The sequence below is a fragment of the Pelodiscus sinensis genome, chromosome 9 (genome assembly GCF_049634645.1).
Source record: "Pelodiscus sinensis isolate JC-2024 chromosome 9, ASM4963464v1, whole genome shotgun sequence".
NCBI classification, from domain to species: Eukaryota; Metazoa; Chordata; order Testudines; family Trionychidae; genus Pelodiscus; species Pelodiscus sinensis.
The window spans coordinates 9,546,584-9,561,694 of record NC_134719.1 but is presented as its reverse complement, the minus strand read 5'-3'; the positions used below and the strand labels follow the sequence as shown (position 1 = coordinate 9,561,694).

Genomic DNA, 15,111 nt, shown 5'->3' with positions numbered 1-15,111 from the left:
CTTGTAATATAGGTTAGTGTCAATATACTTATTTGATTGGTAATCCCCACTACTGCAATCAGAATACAATAGTTGATAAACAACTTATTCCAGGTGACTACAGGGAAATAAAGATTTATAGAACGGTGTATGTAAGTGAAGAAATGTGAAAGATGACCTGGAAAGCAAAAACACTTTATTTTGCTTGTTTATGATATATTTCTAAAGAAGAATATTTGTCAATACAAATATGATTTTTTTAAATTAACATTGATTTAAACTTCAATGACTACTTAATATTTTGGAGAAAGAAGCTTTTGCTAAATATTCAGCACAACAATCACTGCAAAATGTCTGAGTGCTCACAATGGACATTTTGAGACCTTCCAGAACAGGTGTGTCCAACCGTGATCCGAGGGCTGCATGTGGTTCACTGGGGTTCTATGTGTGGCCCACAAGACATTTTGTTTACTGTTGCTCATGCACAGGGCTGTCAGATTCTGCTGTTTTTTTTGTCTCTGTAGTTTTTTCCTATCAGTGTTACAAAAATGACACACATTTAAATCAAGGGCATGTGAAATAAGGTTCATGCTGAGGTCTCACACAACGTTGTGAGAGCCATGTGCTCCCTCTGCATCCAATCAAAGCAATACTACGGTTCATTCGGCATACCCTGTGAATTCTAGTGTTGTTAGCAAAATGGCTTTATCCCAGGAGATTGTCTTGATTACAACAATCTTGTGGCCTGCTGAGATGAAGGAGGGAGTGGCCCACTAACTAGCCTGGGTTGCCCTCACAGTTACAGAATATCTTCCACAAAGCTAGGATTTTGAGATTTCTGAGATAACAGAACAAGGAGAACTTATTAAAAAAACAGAAACCCTTTTATGCCTTATTTATACATCATTAAGTAGTAAAAAAAAAAAAAAAGCACAAAACTATTTAACAAATTAGTAGCAGTTGGTTTTATCCTGCATTACAGAAAATTAAATGCGTTGATCTGTTTGCAGCAGTGTGTTAACATTTTCTTTATATTTTCTTTATTCACTTATTTTTGTCTCAGTGGGGCATGACAATTGAGGTTATTTAAGACATTAACTGTTTAATAAATTGAGTTTAATGTGTGATGAAAAACTTTTTTGTTTGTTTTAAACCTGCTATCTATTAAAAAATAGGGGAAAAAATGTCAATTAGAGTATCCATGCTAAATGAGGCTAATAGAGTGATCTGTAAGTACCCAGCTACATTCCACACCCTAATGACATAAAAAGTTAAGTACCAGGTACTTACAGACCACTCTATTAGCCTCATTTAGCACAGTCATTCTAATGGACAATTTTTTCCTTCTCTTTCCCTCCCGATCCCTTCTCTTTCTTTGCTATTTATTTGTATCCTGGACCCCTCACTCCATTCAGCTGAAGAAGTGGATTGTGCCCACGAAAGATCATGATACTGTCTACATTTTTTGTTACTTTCTAAGGTGCCGCAGGACCATTCATTGTTTTCCGAGCTTTCTGTGTTTAACTTTAGAGGAGCTCTCCCTAAGCTCACATAGGGTATGTCTACACTACCCTCCTAGTTCGAACTAGGAGGGTAATGTATGCATACCGCACTTGCTAATGAAGCCCGGGATTTGAATTTCCCGGGCTTCATTAGCATAAGCGGGGAGCCGCCATTTTTAAATCCCCGCTGCTTCAAACCCCGTGTAGCGGCTCCCCGCTTATGCTAATGAAGCCCGGGAAATTCAAATCCCGGGCTTCATTAGCAAGTGCGGTATGCATACATTACCCCGCTAGTTCGAACTAGGAGGGTAGTGTAGACATACCCATAGAGTCTGTTTTTGGAGTAGAGGGTTCTGAGTTTTATCCCTACAGACAACTACAAGGTCCATGCATCCACAACTTATGGTGTAACAGACATGAACCATGGAATCATTGCCTACCTCTGCTAGAGGGGGGATGTAGATGTGACATTCAGGCTACATCCACACTGCAGGCTTCTTGCACACAAAGCTTTTTGCAAAAACTTATTGCGCAAGAGAGCGTCCAGACTGCATGGACGCTTTCTCGAAAGAAAGCTCTGATTGCTATGCACAGAATAGCCACCAGAGCCCTTGTGCTTTTTTCGATTGGCTCTTTCTGCGCAAAAACCCTGTTGCCCGTCCACACACCTTTTTGCGCAAGAACTCTTGCACAAAAAGGAGTTATTCCTCGTAGAAAGAGAAATACCTACACTGCGAGAAACCCTGTTCTTCTGATTTACTTTAAATGTACTTGCGCAAAAACACGCTTGAGGTGTGGACGCTCTGCGGGTTTTTGTGCAAAAATCCTGTAGTGTAGACGTAGCCTCATCAAAATGATGGGAGATAAATAGAGCCCTATCAAATTCACAGCCATGAAAAATGCATCACAGACTGCAAAAGCTGGTTTTGTGCATGCTTTTACCCTCTACTATACATATTTCTTAGGAAAGACCAGCTTTTCTCAAATTGAGGGTCCTGACCCAAGAGGGAATTGCAGGGGCATTGCAAGATTATTTTACAGGCGTCACAGTATTGCCACCCTTATTTCTGTGCTGCCTTCAGAGGTGGGCAGCTGGAGCATCAGCTGTTGGCCAGCCACCCAGCTCTCAAAGGCAACACCCTGCCAGAAGCAGCACAAAAGTGTGGCAATAGCATACTGTAACAGTCTGTGCCACCTTTATTTCTATGTTGCTGCCTTCAAAGATGGACAGCTAGAGAGTGGCAACTGTTCAAGACCCAGCTCTACAGGAAGCAGCACAGAAATAAGGGTGACAGTAGCATCCCACTTCTATGCTGTTCCTGGTGGTGGCTTTGCCTTCAGAGCAGAGCTCCCAGCCAGCAGCCACAGCTCTCCAGTTGCCCAGCTCTGAAGGCAGTGATTCCATCAGCAACAGTGCAAAAGTAAGGATAGCAATATGGCAGCCCTCCCTACAATAACCTCCCTTGTTCCCATTTGGGTCAGGATTTTACAGTTACAATATAATGTAGTTGTAATAGTTGAAATGTAACATTTTTAAAACTCCTATGACTGTGAGATTGACCAAAATGTGCAGTAGAATTTGATAGCCATGAGGGAGATTTTATTGTTCTAACCCCATTTAAATATTTACATATGGAGTCGTCAAGTTTCAGTTGGATTGTGAAATGTGGGACCCTCACATGTGAGTCTCTGCTTTTCTACTCAGAAAGGGGTCACACTGTCCTGGCATCCTCTCCCTCCCACAAGGAGTCCATGGAGGGCTCTCATGGTGTGAGAACCACAGCGAGGAACTGAATGGTCCTGCGTTGGGTGAGGGCTGGTCAATCTGGGCATGTATATTTCCTCCTTATATTAGGCCTAGCTGAGACTAGGAAGAAAAAATTATGCATCCCCAGTACCTCTCTGTGATGAGAAGTCCTCCATTATGGAGCATCATGGGGTTGGTCACTCCGGGTACGCCTATACTGCAGGGCTTTTATCCTGGGAAAACTCTGCCACATCCAGGGAACGTGTTTGCTCTTCCACTTTTTTTTTTCAGAAGAAGATCAAATGCGCTCTTTCAGGGAGCCCTGCATACCTCGTTGTACGAGGAATAAGGGCTCTTCTGAAAGAGGAGGCTTCTCCGCCATTTGGCCCCGTCTAGATGGGGTCAAATGGTGGAAAAGCCTCCTCCAGAAATGCAATCGGAAAAAGCTATAGTGTAGACACAGCCTCCTAGAGAACATGTTAATTTCACAACTACAATAAATCTACAATCCCAGAGATGGAGCAAGCGGCACGAGATGTGGGAGTGGACTCTGCACTCATTCTGGAGTGGGGCAAATACTTTCTGCCCCTTAACAGAAAGATTTGTGAGGAGCTCCATAAAAGAATAACTTTGGAGAACTTTTCCTTCTCAACTCCCTTCCAGGGGATTCTGTCTCTGAATTACTGAAGTTGAAGCAGACATTTGCTCCTTCAAAAAGCCAGAGCTGCCACTAGTACTCTGCAGACAAGATACACTCCATTCAGAGCATTTACAGACTCTTGACAGACCCAGTGGAAGAAATTATGGGAACAAGCTTAAAAAAAAGCCAACTACCGTGTAATAACAATCTGATGGTATTCCATATATAAAATGTACATCTGGGATAGAAAATGTATTTACATCTTATCATATACATATATATTAAACTACATAGAAACATCAGTGTATTATATTTGTATAGCATCTAGCAAGTTGAGTGTGCTCCTGGAAACAAACAACTGTGTGTGCAGTGGATAAAATTCTCCTTTGGTGGCCAATGTGAGGCCTATGTAGCAGTTAAGCATAGTTTGAATCGGTGGGGTTGGTTGAGGGCTTTGGTCAGACTGGATCTGGGCCCTATTCAATCTTAATCCACCAAAGAGCTTCTCTTTTGAGCTTGGATATTTTAATTCTTTTCCCAACTTCAGCTCTTTTTCCTATTAGCAAAAGTACAAGGATCACACACAAATGGTACAATGACACTGAATGGAATATGCAAAAATGTTCTTAAGTGAACACAATCTTTGCTTAAAACAATCTACAGCTGATCCTGATGTGCGAGGCTTTATCTCTGCAACAACAGTCTATTAAAAATCAAAACTGGAAATAACTGCAAGGATAATTAACCATTGGTTCAGTTTAATAAATAATGCACCATGCTCTTTGATAGTTAGGAGTCTTTAAATCAAGAGTTTCTATCATTAAAAAGATATGCTTTCATTCAACCAATTCTTACACTAAAGCAATAATCACTAGGTTGAATTGACAATTTGTATTATGCATGAGAGACTAGATTATCATAAAAACAAGGAGTCCAGTGGCACTTTTAAAGACTGTTTCAGAGAAGTAGCTGTGTTAGTCTGTTTCAGAATAAAAGGAGTCTGGTGACATTTCAAAGACTAACAAATGTATTAGGGTATTAGAGCATAAGCTTTTGTGAGCTACTACTCATTTCCTCACACGCTGAGAAAAAGAAAGAAAAATAGGGGGGAAAAAAAGATACAAACAACAGAGATAGGACGGTGATTCCACTCCATCGGGCGGCTCTTGCGTTACAATAGGTAATTTCTCATTCAGGTACTCTCAGCTTCTCACTACTGTTGGAGATGAGCCACATCCATTCTAATTTAATTAGCACCTATGTCAGTCATCTCTATTATATCCTTTTTTGTCTTTTTCTCTTCAGCATCTGAGGAAGTGAGTTGTAGCTCACAAAAGCTTATACTCTTATACCCTTACCAATTTTTTAGACTTTAAAGTGCCACCGGACTCCTTATTTAAAAAAAAATCTAATAAATTTATTAGGTTATTAGAGTATAAGCTTTCGTGAGCTACAACTCATTTCCGCAGATGCTGAAGAGAAAAAAAATAGATGAAGAAAAAAAGAGAGAAATATATAGGATATAGACACGGGAGCGTGACAACAGTTTTTCCATACAGATAATCGTAAGAGGCCCTTCCATTCATAAAAAATGTATTTAAAAAGTACTATGAAAATAGGACTGTACATTTCCACTAGATGGCTCACTACTGGATTATTTTTAAAAGTTTTACTTAACTCTGAATTTCCTGATCTTTTAATTTGTTTATTTTTTAAAATAATTACAGTGTTCTTTAATTTTTTTTCACCCTTAAGTTACTAATACTTACTCTCAACCTTTACTCCAGTTTAACATGTTTTGTCTGGAAATGTCCTTGTTTTCTTATTTTATTAATATTTTCATACATGAACACTAAACAAGAAACCCAAAGAAAACACTATTGTGACATATTTAATGTGTTAAACACGTGGAACATCAATCTTGGGTCTTCCCTGACAATTTTAACTTTTAGGGCCAAATTTGCAGGTACAGTCCAGCTGCCTTGTGCTGGACTGGAGAATACTGATAAGCCAAGTTTAGAATGTTTTTTTCTCTACCATTGTAGCATGAAGAACCAGTCCTGATTTGCTTTGCAGTTTCTAAATGCAAATGCTGACTATGTTGGATGCAAAGTTATGATATAATTTTTGAATACTCATAATTATGAAATTTCGTTATCACTATATCCTTATCACACTTCAAGAACTTGATTAAATGAGTACATCTTTTGGGAAGAATGTTTCATTTAAGACTCCCTGAGTAATATGTAAGTAAAATTTAAATTCATTTAAAAACAGATCTGCTGCTATTAATGTCTATGCTTTAAAGAAGATTATGATATTAATCTACAATGACTTATTTTCTCAGATTTGTTTATTGGTAATCATGGTGCATTCCTTGACATATTGATTACATACCATTCCCTTTTCTCCATTTTACCTCAAACAGGATTCAGCAAAAAATAAGTCTTTCAAAAGAGTAAATATCTTGCAATACAGACCTTTGCTTTAGAATACCACATGCTTCCTATCCTGGACAAATGCTTTCATGGTTAATAGACATTAGAATCCAATATATACGAACGAACGGCAAGCAGCCCCCCTGTGCCACGTATACACAGAGCAGCCTGCCCAAGAAACAGATTCACACACACACACAAGGGTTAGACTGCAAACGTTTTATTAAAAGAATGGAGAAACCCATAACGATATCAAAGTAAACATGCAAGCACTATTCCGCAGGACTTAAACAAAATGCACAAATGAGAGTCTATCCATGCATGCATGCAAGTTAATGAATAAGCTGCTTGCCCACTCCCGTATGTAAGCATTCAAATATGGGCTGGTTAGTTACACTCAGCAATGAGAGCAGCTGCTAATCTTTCGGCAAACTTACCGAGCCTCTGTATTTCTCCAGAGAGACTAGCTTGCCCCTGATGTTTACCACTTTAAATGTATAAAAATCAGTCTCTTTCTGCTGGGAGGTGGCGAATGCTAAGAAAAGCAGCGTTGCTAAGGCAAGGAACATGGCTAGAGGGATGAGAAAAACTTTGGAGGAGGAAGCCTTGTGCTCCACACTGCCCTCAGGATCTAGCATGCTGCAAGACAGCCTGGTGCTGCACACACCCCTTTCACAAATCACACAGCACTGCCGGAAAGAAAGAGCTGTTGCAAAAGAGGTTGCAACACTCGCGCTTTCAAATGGGTTAGCGCCGCTGTGTCACACGATGCCCGTGCTCAGTAGCCAATTTCCAGGAATGTTAAGGGATAAAAACACTTCATGAACAAGCGGGTGGTGTAATAATAATGGCCAGTGGTAGGTGCATACGTCTGTGCTGGTTCTTTCAACTCAAGCTGGGCGACATATTTCCCAAAGGGAAAACAGGACCCCACAAGGGGCTAGCCTAAGCCCTACCCGCCCGCCCCCAATGTTCTGCTCCCACATCCGCTTGCCCAAGACTGCCCCCTGCACAGGGCAAGCCAGAGATGCTCACTTGAGCTCCCTTTCTCCTCATGGAGCTAGAGGCTGAGCCTGTTTGCCCCCCACTCCCTAGAGTTGGAATTGGTGTCAGTATCACTGCTTGCCTGAATCGTTCCTCCCCCCCCCCCCCCCCCGCGTAAGGCTGGTGTCACCACTGCCCCTCTCCATGTTCCTCTGCACCCCACTTTTTTGACAGACTTGGGCATCTGTCCCACTTGTTCTTGACAATTGATCAAGTTGGCAAGAGCAAAGGGACAAATGCTTTCTTTGGCCAGAAAAGTCAGAACAGCCAGGGCATGGCTAAACAAAGGGACTGTCTCTGATCAAATTAAGCAACGAGGAGTCCTGTGGCACCTTATAGACTAACTGAAGTGTAGGAGCATAAGCTTATGCTCCTACACTTCAGTTAGTCTATAAGGTGCCACAGGACTCCTCGTCGCTTTTGCAGATTCAGACTAACACGGCTACCCCTCTGATACTCTGATCAAATTGGGACATAGTCACACTAAGCATTAGTAGCAGTATGACTCCTCTTCACTGTTTGGTGGAGATGCACATCAATAGTCCTACTTTTCACTGGTTTCAAGGAAGTTAAGCCATCACATTATTTTGATTTTTTTTTGCCCAGTATGGGCCTTACAAATGTGCATTTTAATGCTACTGTGTATCAAGTAACATATTATGCCAAAGGATACCAATAGCTTGCCTAATATTTATCACTTATGCTAGTGGCTTGCCCATTAAGGAACACTAATAAATATGCAGTCAGGATAAAATTCCCCATAGAGTTAATGATACTATGCAGGACCAACACCCTGAAATAAAGATATAATGTAGGTTAAAACATCCTTCATCAGGCATCTTTGAGTTCTGTGTTTCAGAGAATAGGGTTGCCAGGTGATTGGTTTCTGGCATGTTCACCAGGCCAGTAAAAGTCCTTTTACACTGGGTGCCTGGGGCTAAGGAAGGCTTCCTACCTGCCCTGGCTCCAGGTAGCCCCTAGACTCAGCAAGGCTCTACATGCTGCTTCTGCCCCAAGTGCTGGCTCTGCAGCTCCCAATGGCTGGGAACTGTGACCAATGGGAGCTGCGGGTGAGAGGGCAGCACAGAGACTCTGCGTGTAAGGTAGGGGTGGGAAACCTAAGGCCCAGGGGCTGGATGCAGCCCTGGCTTGACTGGATCCAGCCCCTAAGGCTTGGGGCTCCCTGGCAGCCCCCTCCCACACATTGAACCCCTCATTTTTAGCCTCACCCAAATGCCTTGGGGGGTCATAAAATCTACTGGCCTGGGCGAGGCGAATGTGGGGAGTGTCTTTCTCGTTCTCAGTCGGGGGCTACGTTAGTGAGGGTTTTTTTTGTGCCTCTGCCAAATGATTTTTTTGTGGCTCAGGGCCCCCCCAATCCAAAAAAAGATTCCCACCCCTGGCCTATTGGCTGCAGGACTTAGCAGCCACTTATTGGGAGTCGTGAGTAAGCACTGCCAGGACCCCGATACCCCTCCTGTACGCCAACCCCCCTGCCCCAGCCCAGAGTTCTCTCCTAGAACCAAACTCCCTTCCAGAGCCCACACCAGCACCTGGAGCCCCCTCCTGCACTCCAAACCTCTCATTCTCAGCCCCACCCCTGAGACCACACCCCTAGCTGGAGTCCTCATTCCCACTGCACCCCAATCTTCTGCTCCAGCCTGGAGCTCTCTCCCCTGAACCCTATCTAGTGCCCACATCCCCAACTGGGGCCCTCACCTACCTGCACCCCCTCTCCCAGCCCAGAACCGCTTGCTGTATCCCAAACCCCTCATCTCTGGTCATAGGCAGAGTCCTCCCTCCCTCCCACAGCCCATTCTCTCCCCAACCTGGTGAAAATGAGTGAGGGTCGGGGGGAGAGCAAGCAATGGAGGGAGGGGGAGATTAAATGAGTGGAGGACAGGGTGTTTGGTTCTGTGCAAGTAGAAAGTTGGCAGACCTAGCAGACCAGCTGCACCAAGGAGGGATTAATGGTCAAGCCACTTGTTCAGTCTCTAGGGCCTTGAGACTAGCAGGGTTTTCCAGATAAAAATGGGAGGAGCCTGGGGCTGGAAATACTACGGGTTAAGCAGTGACTTTGGCAGGAGAGCCTTGAAAGGGACAGAGCTAGACACCTACTTTATAGCCTCCTTACACGAGATTTCTGTTAAAAGAAGTTGTCTGTGCACCATTTGTTCCCATCCTTGTTTGAAGGAACTGGACCAAAGTTCCCTCTAATCTATCTATATGCAGAATATTTTTTTTACACGCACCAAGACATGTGTGAATGTCCACCATCAGTAGAAACAAAAACACATAGCTGTGGCCACTCTGCTAATCAACTGGAAAGCATTTGAATCTCTCCTGAGCAGTAACAAAAGTGCACAGTTTACAGGGACCACTGAACTGGACTTAGGAACATTTTGTAAATTAATTTCACCAAGTACACTGCCAATGTTGTGTAAAGCAGCCTTAATGTAAATGAAAATATATTCCCTAGAATCTATATATTACTGCAAAGATGTTTGTTAATACCTTTCCTGATTTCTTTTTTTTTTCTTCTTTTAAAGTTTTAGGGCTAATGTTAAAAAAAAGTGAGGTGGTTCACAAGAGGAAAGCTCTGTTTTGACAGCTGTCAAGAGGCCCACCAAAGTAGGGTTCCCCTACTGGAAATAGGATTGCCAATTTACTAATCGCACAAAATGAACACTCTTGCCCCAACGCCCTACCCTTTCTGAAGCCCCCCTCCACTCACACCATTCTATCAGCCTGTCACTCACTGCCCCCACCCTCACTCATTTTCATCAGGCTGGGACGGGGGGGGGGGGGGGGGTGTGAGGGCTCCAGTTGCGAGGGCAGGCTCTGGGGTGGGGCCTCAAGGCTAGAGCAGGGCATTGGGATGCAGGCTCTGGAGTGGGCCAAGGATGAGGGGACTCTGCGTGTGTGTGTGTGTGGGGAAGGGGGGGGGGGCGCGAAGCTGCAGCCAAGGCATTCAGTGTGTGGGAGGCAGCTCCAGGCTGAGTCAGAGGTTGCTGTGTGAGAGGGGGAATGGGCTCTGGGTGAGGGGGCCAGAAATTAGGGGTTCAGGGTATGAAAAGAGGCTCTGGGCTGGGGATAGGGGTTAAGGTGTGGGGCAGGAAGCGGGCTCTGCAAGGGAGTTTGGGTGCAGGAGAAGCCTCAGGAGGGAGTGAGGGCTCTGGGGAGGGAGTGCGGGGTAGAGCCTCCAGAAAAGAGTTTGGATGTGAGAGGGGGCTCAGAGCTGGGGCAGAGTAGTAAGAAGGGGTGAGAAGTTCCTACCTCGGTGGGCTCCCTGGAAGCTACAACTTGTCCCTTGATTCCTAGGCAGAGGCGTGATGAGGCAGCTCTGTGTGCTGCCTCTGCCAACAAGTTCCACCACTGGAGCTTCAATTGACTGTAACTGGTGTCCAATGGAAGTTGCAGAGTCAGCGCTTTGGGTGGGAGCATTGTGTGGATCCCCTCAGCTGCCTCTGTACCTCAGAGCCAGAGGAACATGTTGCTGCTTCTGGGGAGTTGTGTGGAGTCAGGTAGGGAGCCTGCCAGCCCTGCACCAACCAGACTTTTAACAGCCTGGTCAGCAGTGCTGAGTGGAGTCACCAGGGTCTCTTTTTGACTGGGTGTTCCAACTGAAAACTGGACACCTGGCAACCCAAAGGTCTGGAACCTGAGTCTATAAGAAGTTTTGGGGTAAGGAGAGAAAAAAAAAAGACACAGTTGGAGAATAATGGATGTTGGGAGCAGAATGCAGTGGAAGTCTTTTATTCAAATGAAACTTTAAGCATGTTAAACATTTAAGTGTGTAAGACTTTAATGTGGTTAAGTCTCTATACCTCGTTTGCATCTTTGTCTTTTCTGAAACTTCTCCATGTACCTTAATCTTCTGCACAATGACATGGAAAGTAAGGATTGATTCATTTCTGGTGAAGTTAGAACATACTGACAAATCAAATATACAATGGTAAAGCAGATTATTATATTTATGTTTGCCACCCTCCAGGATTGGCCTAGGAATTAGATGAAACTTTAATTAAAGATTGTCGTGACAAAATCTCCAGGAAAACATCCAACCAAAATTGGCTACCCTAATTATATTTTAAGTGATAGGTTCAAATCTGGATTTGGGAGCTGACTCCAAGAAAAGCATATGCTGATCATCTGAAATTCTTTCTGTAGTTCTATACTTGGCCTCCAAGGGTAGGGATGTTAAATTGCATGTAATTGAATAGTTGTGTAACCACACCAAATTTTAACAGTTACATAACTATTCAATAGATTCTGGAGGCAGGGCCAAGAGCCAGTGAGCTCCCACCTCCACTCGCAGGGTGGCAGGCAGGAGCTGGTCTGCGAACGAAGCTGGTTTAAAAACTGGCTTCCTGCACAGACCAGCTCCCACCTGCTTCTCTGCACTGCTGTCTCTGATACAGAGGCAGCAGTGGCAACAACCTCTGTCTGCAGGGAGCTCAGAGCTCCCCCACAGACAGGAGCTGCTGCTGCAGAGCAGCCCCTTTCTGTAGTGAGCAGGGCCTGCCACAGACAGAGGCTGCTTCATGGCAGCCTCCCCTGCATGCCCTCTCCCCTACCCCACTGCTGATAGAGGCAGCAGTGCAGGGGAGGCGGCACCATGAAGCCAGCGCTGTGTGGAGCTGGCTTTTAAGCTGGCTTCCGCCTTGCCCCCCCCACAGCCTGTAGAAGGCAGCAATGCAGGGGACAAGTGGGTCTGTGGAGCCAGGACAGATGGAGAGCCGGTTTAAAAGTGAGCTCCCGGTGCCTTTCAGCTCCCACCTGCCCCCCTCACCCTCCATGCTGCTGCTTCTCTCTGAGGCAGCAAGGGGAGAAGGATGTGTGTAGTTGACAGCATAAACCCAGGTTTATCAGTTATTCCTGTAGTAGTCAATTCGTTGACATCCCTACTATCTGGGCAACCGTCCTCACTCTTCAAACTGGGTGCATCAATCAAACCAGGAGGAAGCAGATTGGGTTGCAAGGATGATGCTCTTTTTGCCATGTAGGGGTTTTTTTTGGGGGGGGAGGGGACTTGTCAAGAGCTCATCTTGCTGGCATTACTTTCACTATCCAAGGCAATGTAGTTATGTACATGTGCAACATCTAAAGCCATGTGTTCTTTCTTCTGCCAGCCGCCTGCACCATTTCCAAGGCCTTCCTCTGAATCTGTTGAAGAGCGCCACATTAATCCTCATTTCCCCTTTTCCTAGGGAGGCCTCTTTGGCTGTGGTCAGGCGCCATAACCCCCTGCGGCAGCGCCGCCTCCCTGGGTCACCCCGCGGGGAAGCGCCTCGAGCGGGGCCACAGGCCCGTCGTGCCCCTGGGGAGGGCTGGGAAGCGGCCGCCCGGCTGCAGGGGCCCAGTCCCCAGCCGCCCGCAGGGTCTGACGGCCAAGGTCAGGCGGAGGCCAGAGCGGCGTCGTGCGGGGGGACACCGGGGCAGGGCCTCAGGCGGGACTCCCGGCAGCCCCCGCTCGGCCAGGGCTCGCGGGCCGGGGACAGAGCCCGCAGCCGGCTGCGTGAGGCAGGCGCAGAGCCCGGGTATGGCGGGCGGGGGGTTCGCTGGGGCTCAGCCACGCCCCTCCCCCCCGCAGTGAGGGGCCGGGGTCTGCCCCGCCTCGAGCCCCCCCGAGGCGGGGCGGCGGTTGGAGGGTGCCGCCATCCCCCTCCCGGCGGGGGGGCCCGAGCCCCCCTCTCCGCCCCCCTCTCCGCCCCACAATGCAGTGCGCGGCGCGGCTGACATGGCGGCCGGGCCGGACTGAGCCGCTCGCGTCGGGGCCTCCAGCAACCGGAGCCGGGCATGGGGGGGGCGCAGCCTCGGCGGCCCTAGGGCAGCAGCCAGGTACCGGGCTCGGGGCGCAGGGGAGGCTCTAGGGAGCCCCGAGGCCTTCAAAGGCGGCCGCTGCTCCCTTCCCTGTGTCTGGGCTCTGCCCGGGGCGGCGGCTCCTGGGGACCCTCTGCCCCGGGGCCTTTTCCCTTTTCCACCCGCTGGGGGCTCCCTCCTACCTGGCACGAACCCTTCGGCGCTCTGCTCCCGGCGCCGGGACCCGGGCCGGCCGCTGCTGCGGAGACCCCGCACTTCCCTCCCGACTTCTGGCCCTTCCCGCTGGCGGGGGAGGGGTCACGCTGCTGTAAATCTCTCTGGAAGGGGGCTGGGGCGGCCCTAAATGGCCCCTGGGGGTTGGAGCTTGGGGCGGGCCTGCCGTGGAGGGGCTGGTGTGATAGACAGGCACGCAGCCCCCTCTGCCTTTTCTCAGTCCTCTTCATCATAGTCTGTGTGTGTGTGTGTGTGTGTGTGGGGGGGGGGGGTGTTAGGGGTGTTAATGGCTGGCCAGACCAGAATCGTAGCCCCATTCTATAGCTAGGGCAGCTGAGGTGAAGCCATTTGCCAAGGTCACACCGGAAGTGCATGTCAGCTCTACAGTGCAACAGAATCTAGCTGCCAATAGCCACGGTGCTATACTTCATGTTTATTAATATATTACTCTTTCACAAACATCTTTTCCAATGATTATTTTCCCTCTTACTTGACCTAAATGTAGGAGTAACAGAATTGTTCATGTTTCACGTTGCTTAAGAAGACTCCCTCCCCTCCCCTGTTAGCCATGCTTCCTTGGTTAGATCTTGTTCAGAGAAAAGGCGGAGTGCTTCAGTTGTGTGTGCTTAGCATGACAGAATCGCCTTGCTAGCATTTTTGAAGCTGAGTTAGCTGTCCATGTTACAGTCTGGGTTTCTCCCCTAGACTGTAATCCAGCCAGCAAACACAACTTGACATTTATAAGCCTGTATCTATCTTAACATGACTTTTAGTTGTGTTTAACTCACTTGAAACACACACTTATGCTGATTGAGTCAGGGCTTTCTTGTTTTTAATCTTCTTTGTAATTTGTGACTTTGATGTTACATTGGGAAGATCAGCTATTGGGGACACGCTATTTGTGGTTTGTAAATTGACACAATTCTATGCTTCTTAGCCATTTACTTTGTTTTTTAATTAGTTTAGGGTTTCCCAGTTATCCTCTAATATCCTAGGAATATTAGTGACAGCTACTGCACTCTGGTGCTACTTTTAAAGTTGACTCTCATTAGCTGTTTCTAAATCATGTACTAAAGTTTTGGGGGAAATGGAGTGGAAGCTGTCTTTCTTTCCTAGAGTATATAGGAGTGGTGATCAGCCGAGGGTCCATCAGAGTTCTGTGTGTGACCGTAAGACATTTTGTTTTCCTAACAGTATTGCTAAAGTGACATACTTGAACTGAGGTGCATGCTGATTGCACACAACATTGATCGTGTGCTCCCTCTGCATCCAATCAAATCACTGCTATGATTCAGTTGGCACACCCTGCAAATTCCAGGCAAGCGCAGTTAGCAAAATTACCTTATCCTGAGAAACCAGCTTGGTTACTACAATCTTGTGGCCCACTGAGAAGGAGGGCCACTCGTGACACTCACTAGCCTGCATTGCCCATTGCAGGTATGTAGTCACCTGTCCTACAGGACCCCAATATTCCTTGCAAACTGTACATAGAGATTACTTTAGCTAATCTTTTCCTGCTCTTGTGTTGTATTACCACAAGGTACAAATGCAGATGAATGAATTCATTTACAATATATTGTAGAGTATTTATCAGTTGGCTTAAAATGTCAGGCTACTCTGAGCCTTCTTGTACAGATGTCTCAAAAAGTATCAGTAAACACTGAAGATAAGTTAAAACATGCAGCTGTAGACTTGTTTTCTGAATATAGAGTTAATCCTTATGCA

At 46.3% G+C, this 15,111-nt stretch overlaps 2 protein-coding genes and 1 long non-coding RNA gene across 9 annotated transcripts in view; 1 reads left to right on the top strand and 2 right to left on the bottom strand.

Annotated features, from left to right (window-relative positions):
• GPX7 (glutathione peroxidase 7) overlaps window positions 1-6,980 on the bottom strand; it is a 28,787-nt gene extending 21,807 nt beyond the window's left edge. The window contains exon 1 of the mRNA XM_006126395.4: window positions 6,744-6,980. Coding sequence (XP_006126457.1) covers window positions 6,744-6,944 — 201 coding nt within the window. The 5' untranslated portion in view covers window positions 6,945-6,980. The remainder of the gene's footprint in view (window positions 1-6,743) is intronic.
• Window positions 6,981-11,090: 4,110 nt separating this feature from the next.
• LOC142830540 (uncharacterized) lies at window positions 11,091-13,625 on the bottom strand. The gene is made up of 2 exons (XR_012905851.1): window positions 13,356-13,625; window positions 11,091-12,516 (listed from the first exon to the last, which is right to left on the bottom strand). It is a non-coding gene; the product is annotated as an uncharacterized LOC142830540 (long non-coding RNA).
• TUT4 (terminal uridylyl transferase 4) overlaps window positions 12,606-15,111 on the top strand; it is an 84,807-nt gene continuing 82,301 nt past the window's right edge. For 4 of the 7 annotated variants that reach the window (XM_075935980.1, XM_075935979.1, XM_075935975.1 and 1 more), the window contains exon 1: window positions 13,052-13,191. The gene's annotated coding sequence lies outside the window, so the exon portion shown is untranslated. Of the gene's footprint in view, window positions 12,746-13,051; window positions 13,192-13,674; window positions 14,824-15,111 lie in introns of those variants that run through there. The other 3 variants (XM_075935976.1, XM_075935978.1, XM_014575172.3) reach the window with 3 other exon arrangements.